Genomic DNA, 8186 nt, shown 5'->3' on the forward strand with positions numbered 1-8186 from the left:
TTGATGGAAAGAAGATCATTCATTCAAAAAGTGTGTTTGACTGAGATTTAAAAGGAGAAATACTCAGAAATGCAAAAACAAAATGATTGCTTATTACATTGTTATCTTTCGAAAGAAAAATGACACACAGACATGATAAAAACTCTAAAAACAGGATTTTTATCGGATTGGGGCTTTTTATAGGCTTGGGAGGATTTCACACCAGAACCATTTTGTATCCCTAAACTTGCCCCCCCTGATATTCTGTTTGCACCCCCAATAGGGGCTGGCTAGATCCGGCCCTGGTGCAGACCCTACTTAGCCCACTGAGCCATCCAGCAACTTAACTCTTTTGAATCCAACAAAAAGTGAAAACAACTTTTTAATAACAGGTGTTGTTTTGTTTAGTTAGTAGCTGTAGCAACATTTAAATGCAGTGTTTTCTTCTCAAATTTAGGAAGAAAAAGAGCAGAACTGATCATCTCTTCCTGGTTTGAGGACTATGTGCACTTCCTTACGCCTTAGTCACATGCACCCGTACAGGATTTGACTGTACGGGCAATCTGTTGCCTGGAGCATACCCGTAGAAAAAAAAATCTCTATAAACATTTTCTCTCTATGGTTAAAACTGAGGAATTTACAACTTGGATATCTCATGTGTGTCCTGTACAGGTTTGCCCAGTTTTCACACGCAGACAGCCCATATTCACTCGCAAGGACAGTTATGACTAAGACATTAACTTCTCAGACTTCAAGCAAAAATTTACACATTTTTCCCAATTTCTCTCAAGGAAGTAACCAGTTAATACCAGAACTCAAAAGGTCTGTAAAGTATGTTCTATTGGAGGAGGAAGTTATCGTAAGTTCAAAGTATACAGACAAACAAAAACAAGTTTAAAGTCTAACAGTTAGTAAAGTGCGAGTCTTGAATGAACCGATCAAAAGCTATTCATATGATTCACCTCATTACGAGCTGAATCATGAGCCATGGATCAGTCAGAGCTCACCAGATACCCGAACAGCACTTTGCTCCAAGCTGAATCATCAGTCAGGACTGTAGAGGTGTGCAGCTTTTAATTTAGTGTTGGCTGCAGAGTAACATTTGAGAGCTGTACAGAAAATAAAGGGGTAGCAATGGAAGCTAGGAGTGGGATAAAATACATTAACAGAATGTCTGGATTTACAGAGACCAACAAAAAACCATCTCCAAAGGAGAGTAACAAAAATGAGATCCTATATTAACAGAAACTAACTATGAACAACAATCAACACAAGAAAGACACACTACCAGAGTTTAACCACTCAAGGCTCTCTGCAGAAGCTCCAAAGCCAAAGTCCACAAAAGAAGAGGACTGGAGCTTTCTGCTGGAGCACACAGAAGGAGTGAGCTGATCACCAGTGATGGGTGTAACAAAAGCTGCCCAAACTGCATTGGGAAGCCAGTCCTTTTAAGCTGGTGAGGATCGTTTGCTATTGGCCCACTGATGGTCTCATCATGAGGTTCAGGTATAGGTGGTCCTCAATCAGCTGCTGGTCTCCCTCTCCCACTAGCACACACCATAGACTGTAAAAATAATGGACTGAGCGAGCAATGAGGTCCCCCATTGGAAATGCATTACTTCCTCTCCTCGCGAAAGTAGGCCGTCGCTTTCACCGTCAATTCCTGAAACGGATACCCCCATTCGCAACCCATCTTCAGCGATTGGTCTGAGTCATAGCTGAGTCATGGAATCTACAGGAAGTACTGTTGCCAATCAGGAGTGAGTTTATTGCAACCGTCTGCCTCTTTCCACGCCTCAACCACGAGACCGCGGATGTAAACAGCTTCAATAACGGCGGCTCGGGAGAATGGCTTTTTAGGTTTCGTTTTGATCACGTGGTCAGAAATCCTCCGGCTCTTTTCTAAATGACGTTGCTCCTGGTTAAGGTTAGGATTACGGTTATGGTTAGGGTTAGAAAAGCAAATTGTTCGTTTGTGGGGCTGTCTGTGATGCTCACGCCTCCACCAGGGGACGTGTCAAGTGTGGAAAACACATTTTATCACGTTTAGGACCGCGCGTATTATATGCACGCAAAAACCGGTTTTGGTGTATATTATACACGGTATTTTTCAAATCGTGGAATATGTACGCATTTTACTGAGAAAAGGGCTGATTGTACAAGTCATTGTTGAAGCCTTTGAGGGAGAACCATTCCAACATTTGATTCTGTCAGCGGTCCTTTGGGATTTACTTACATTTATTCCTTTTTGTCGAGATAAAAGGAGCATTTGGGTGACGCTGCTGACCCCCTCGCGCGCTGTCTTTTCACATGCGCGGCCACGTTACCGTTTGATCAGATGCACGTGAGAAGCTCGTTCAGCGGTATTTAAAATAAATAACCATCCTAACAAGTGAACAGCTGGACCCTTTTTCTGTTTGAAAATACGACCAGGTCCAAGTTTGTCTCGCGCTCCTCAGACGGCTGCGTCTAATTCAGGCTGAAGCTGGAAAAGTGCGGCAAAGATTAAACTTTGGTTGGTGATTTTATGCGAATATATGCAACTTAGAATTTATAAGCTATAATCAAAACAGTGAAAAAAAGAAAAACGAACATTAAACAAAGAAAAAAGTCCAAAGCACATAACCTCTCAGTGAAATCTATTTCTACAGAGTAAATCCTCATCTAAAAATGTCGACAGCATGCGCCTCTTGTTGTTTTAAACTGCTGCATTGGTACATTCCATTGAGGAAAACAACAGTAGGACAATGATTGGTACATTGTTGAATTGTAAAGTAGGTGTTAAAAGGTCTTCACGGACCGCATTGATGAAGTCTGCTCCCATTGGCTACCCGTCATATGTCAATCAAATGCCCCAGACGTTCGACGTCAGACCCACAAACGATTATTGAGCCATCTGATTGGTCAATTTATAACTCTAATAACTTGTGATAATGGAAAAAAATCTTTTAAAAAAAATTAGGATTAGAAAAAAAAAGTGAAGCAGAAAGCAGCAGAGGAAGAATGATTATTCTGACATATAAAATGACTGAGAAATAACTGTCTGTTTCTCAATGGAAGTCAATGGGACTTTGGCCTTTTTGCAACCCAGTGGTACTTCCTATATGGAACACATAAGCAGGGGGGCTTGCTCTGTCCAGTTATTTTATATACAGTCTATGGCACACACACAACTAACACCGAGTGCTGGACACATCTGGGGCCATAACAGTCATCCGAAGAAAGTTCGGAGTTGAGCCGCTTCTCTTCCGTATCGAGAGGAGCCAGTTGAGATGACTTGGGCATCTGGTCCGGATGCCTCCTGGACGCCTCTCTGGTGAGGTGTTCCGGGCATGTCCCACTGGGCGGAGGCCCTGGTGAAGACCCAGAACACGCTGGAGAGACTATGTTTCTCGGCTGGTCTGGGAACGCCTTGGGGTCCCCCCAGAGGAGCTAGAGGAAGAGACCGGGGAGAGGGAAGTCTGGGCATCTTTGCTAAGACTGCTGCCCCCGCGACCCGGATGAGCGGAAGAAGATGGATGGATGGATGGGTTCTGCTGACTAAAAAGATTAGCAGTGAAAATTTCTGAAAGTCTCAAAAGCATTTACCATAAGAGTTGCTAGATAAAATAAAAGCCATGCCTTTCTGGAATTTGATTTGTGAACTTCTCCCCAAAACAAATATTCAAAGTGCAACCTGAGGCCTTTGGCAAATGATGATGGTGGGAGGTAAAAAAGAAAAAAAAAACAGTTTTCTGATTGTCTTTCGTTTTCTCCACAGGTTCAATTACCATCATCACTATTACAGTGATCCTCCTGGTTGTCATTATCCTGGGAGGGCTGTGTTATTACAAGATCAGGTCAGTGGAATAAAAATAGAACAAGATACGAGTTTCATACATTAAAGTTTAAAAAAAAATCCTGTTTTAAAGACTCGCTCTGATGAGTTTTTGGTGTCTGTAACCCTTTCTTGCGGCTTTTTTTATGATGGAGGGCATATATGAAGCACATTTAGCTTAAAATATGCATTTATGCATTTCTGATGGTTTATTTATTCATCGTTAAACATCGGAGCAGACAAAAAAAATCTGTTTGAAAGAGATCATATTTGTAACTTACAATCGTGCTGGGTCAGGCACAAGCTCCATGCTCCCTTTCATTCTAATGCATCCACTTGCAGACAAGTAGATCCATGAATGTCTATTTTTTCCTTGTCTGAGCTTGAATCTGGATCAAAAGTGTACAACTGGATGACTCTAATATTGCTCACTATTTCTGTTTTAATGTGAAGTTGGGGTCGTGAGGGGTTGTAAGCTAGTAGGGGAACATGTAAAGTGATGGGTGACGGGAAGTGGGGGTGAGGTTGTTCTGTGAAAACAGTCCTGCCCACAACTCAGAGGTGAATTTCTGATTAACTCCTGCTGCTCTACATAAACTATGTTCTACAAAATGACACAGGTTTTTTGATTTTGGCTAAAAACGGCATCATAATTGAAAGACCACTGGGAACTATTTTACAATACTGTAGACCATAAGATGATCGGAGTGGGACTTTAAAGTTTAAGAGAGCTGTCACAACAGGATTAAAGTCGTGGCATTCCTAACTCATTGTCTAAAGCTTGTGAATTCCTTAATTCTATTATCCAGTTAAAAACTAATCATAATAAAAACTTTAAGCAGGAATATTATTAACAGATCCAAGGAGATTTTGTTTACTGTTGTTGATGATGAAAGACAGTCTCAAGGCTATGAAGTTAAAGTGAAAGAGTTAATGTCACAAACTTTACAGCAATACATTTATTGTTTTAGCATCCCTAATTTTAAAAAAACATTAGAAAACTGTTTCTAGTCCTAGCTAAGCCTAAATCTAGGCTGACAGAAGTGAAAATAAACACATGACCATTCTTCACAAGCCCCAGATAACATCCCAATCACTGCCAGTCTTTGATAAGTCTAACCAGAGTCTCTAAAATTAGATGAAAAGCTTGAACAAAAGTCAAATCTCGAACAAATACAAATAAAAAGTTTGAAAGAGAGAGAAAGAAAAATAGAATTTCTTAACATCAACCTTGGACGAGTCAATCATTAGCAGACACCTGAGTAAGCACGATTCACAGAAGCAAAGATCAGATATGATGACATGTAGTCATGACATCTACATGAACCTGCAGGTCAGCACTTTGTTAATGAATGTAAGTTAATAAAGACACAGGTCAGTTTGTAATTTTACTGTTCAGACTTAGTTGTTTTTCTTGTTTGTTTAAAGTCCCCCTACAACATTTTTTTCTTTAAATGTTCCCAGTGGGGTTTTAATTAGGACTGTGAAGTTTTTAACAAAAATTTCACATCCTAAATGTCTTAAAAAGCCATTTTTCCTGTTGATCTGAAGCCTTCGTTTCCAAAAACCCCTCTGTGTGGGCGTGGCTTATGGTGCTGAGCTGTTTAACCCCGCCCCTTCTCCCCCCCCAACACGCTAGCAAGACACAGACTTTGATAAGCCCATAAAAAAAAAGAAAATTAAATAAAACATGATCATTTAGGCTGCATTGCAGCAGCAGCAGCTGGAGCTCAGAACTGATTTCATGCTAGCACATGCTGATTGTTGAATTCACCTGAACAAGAAATCAAATAAAATACCAGAATACAGAAAGGGTCTAATCGCTCGTCAGTTACTAAATGTGTGCAGCCATTGCTGACGTTTTTATATGCAGACTGGCAGGAGAACAGTTCCTGTCGTAGCTCGCCACTCCTTCATAGAAGCTTGCCGCGAGTTGCTACAACGGAGAGGAGCCACTGCTGCAGCGGCAGTGGAGCCACTCCTCCGCGGGTTGGATCAGACGCAGACAGCATTTTTGCAACAGCTAATGGGATTTTACTTTCAGTTTCATTTTAAATACGTAAGATCAACTTTAAAAAATCTTGTCTTGGACACAATTGAAATAGGAGCGGACGATGCAACCACAGCCGACTCAGATTCAATCAGAGCGGACATGAATTTCAATCACAAAATAATGAAAGCTAACATCAGTATGGCTTTCACTGAATTACAATCCTTTACAGCACATTATCTTATTTTCTCCCGACGCTGCAGCCGGGCTAACTATTGTGACGTAAGCAAGTCTCAGGAATTCAAACTGAGTTTTTCAGCCACACTTTGAGTGACAGCGACTTTAAAAGAGAAATACTCGGAAATGCAAACACAAAATGATTTCTTATTGTATTTTTTCTATTTCAGAAGAAAAATGCCACACATACATTTTAAAAAACATGATTTTCATTGGAGGGGGACTTTAAGATTCCATTTTGGTTTGATTCCTTGTTTTTGTGCAAGAATTTATTTCAACCCTAATTCCAGGGTTTTGTTCTTCACTCACGTGTGTTAATTTTGCTTTCCATTCTAGGAGAGCATCGTATGGCCGTTTGCTGGAGAGTCATGAAACTCTTGGAAATTTCACCAACCCCATGTATGACCCTTGAATTTTACTGATGGATCTCCAGAACCTAAAGCTCTGGAGGAAAAGGTCCCAATGAGAGCAGTTAACAGTAACCTAACAAGTTGCTCCACCTCTACAATGCCCTTCAGTGCTGCAGGCATGAGAGGACGGTGGTTACTAAACTCTGAGACTTGAAAACTAATGTGGTTTATCTCTGCTCAAGGGACCATTTTAACTCATGATGCACTTTTTAACTTTCCGACTAGTGTGAATTCAAAAACATGCGGGGTAAAAAGTGAATTTAAATTTATTAAGAGCTCTATATTCTAAGTTATTTTTCCCAAAAGGTTCGGAAATCAATAATAAGCTGTTTATCATCCTCAGTTCTCTGGTTTGGTCCCATTGCTCATCTCAGGAAATGCTGTTTATCTTCAGACATGAACAATGGAGCACATCCAGCTTTGGTTGATCTTTCAAAGCCTGTATGACTGAATTTAGAGACTTAACCAAATTATCAGGCAAAACTGCAGCAACCAATGTAATCCCACAATGTATGGTGAAACCCACTGGGCTCAGAAAGAGAAAAATATGTCAGACTGTCAGAGTAGTTATACTTTAGTGTACTTAAGGGTGGAGCTAGAAGTTTTTATATGGGGAGGCGAGAGGGGGGCAGAACACTTAGGAGGAGGGGGGGCAGTGAGAACAGCAGAGTGGAAGGCCATTACAAATGAAAGGGTCAAAAATATGTATTTCTAACAGTTTTTGTTGTTATTGCTTTTATTTCATTCAAAAGAAAAGCTGTTGTTATTTTTGCAATGCTTACAGAAGCTTGTATCGATGACTTCTTTGTCAAAATTGAGACTTATACCAATGCTTTTTTCACACCCTGAAGCTCTGCCCCTGGTTTGGGTACATCCTGCTGCTGCGGAGTGTTCTGTGGAGCTGAAGTATTATTTTAACCCTTGTGTTATCCTAGGCATGTTTACATTAAAAGTGGGGTCATCTGGACCCCACAAAACTGAACTTTTCCTTCCAAGGATTATTTATCTTCACTGGTGTCAATGGCAGACATAAAATCCAGTCCACTTTTGTCATGGGAGGATCACACATCATCATAAGGGTCGGGTCATCTGGACCCCATAAGTGAGCACGAGGGTTAAAAGTATTACTCATGAAGAACACAGAGACAAACCCTCACTAAGAGGCAGGAGTATTTAATGCTGGATTTTTAAATTTAGTCATATTCAAGGGCTAAAAAGATGAATTTGTTTTAGAGGAATTTATCATTTGTGAAGAGTGCATTGAAAATAGTGTTCAGGAAATATGTTAGGATAAAAATTGTAATACAAATTAACCATTTAACAACAGTGTGGATGTTCTTTGATTTACTATAATGTTTTTAATTGTTAACACACCGTAATAAAGACTTTATGTTTAAGCATCATAGACAATCTCTCAGGTATTAAAGGGTTAAATGTTTTATTTAGTCACTGTAATGTTTTTGTGATCTTTTGATGTATAAAAAGGTAATTAAATGATGTTACTTTGGACTACTTTTAGTATTGATAAGTTCAAGAACTTTTCATGTGTTTTTCTGTCAGCTCAGCTGAAGATCAGATTAGTTTGGTTGTGTTTTAGTGTGAGTGAATGTGGATCAGTGCAGTTTCATGCCTTTCACTTCATCTCTGTTTCATTGCTTTGGTGTGTCAGGAATTTGAATAAGGAGTAAAATGAATTCAGAAATGATTTAACATAAATTATTGTTTTAAACATGATCAAGCAACAACACACAAG

The 8186-nt window shown here is 39.9% G+C and overlaps 1 protein-coding gene across 1 annotated transcript in view; it reads left to right on the forward strand.

Annotated features, from left to right (window-relative positions):
- parm1 (prostate androgen-regulated mucin-like protein 1) overlaps window positions 1–7945 on the forward strand; it is a 23533-nt gene extending 15588 nt beyond the window's left edge. Inside the window, exons 3-4 of the mRNA XM_024262823.2 lie at window positions 3740–3818; window positions 6360–7945. Coding sequence (XP_024118591.1) covers window positions 3740–3818; window positions 6360–6435 — 155 coding nt within the window. The 3' untranslated portion in view covers window positions 6436–7945. The remainder of the gene's footprint in view (window positions 1–3739; window positions 3819–6359) is intronic.
- The last annotated feature ends 241 nt before the right edge of the window (window positions 7946–8186 follow it).

Source organism: Oryzias melastigma, linkage group LG18 (assembly GCF_002922805.2).
Source record: "Oryzias melastigma strain HK-1 linkage group LG18, ASM292280v2, whole genome shotgun sequence".
NCBI lineage: Eukaryota > Metazoa > Chordata > Actinopteri > Beloniformes > Adrianichthyidae > Oryzias > Oryzias melastigma.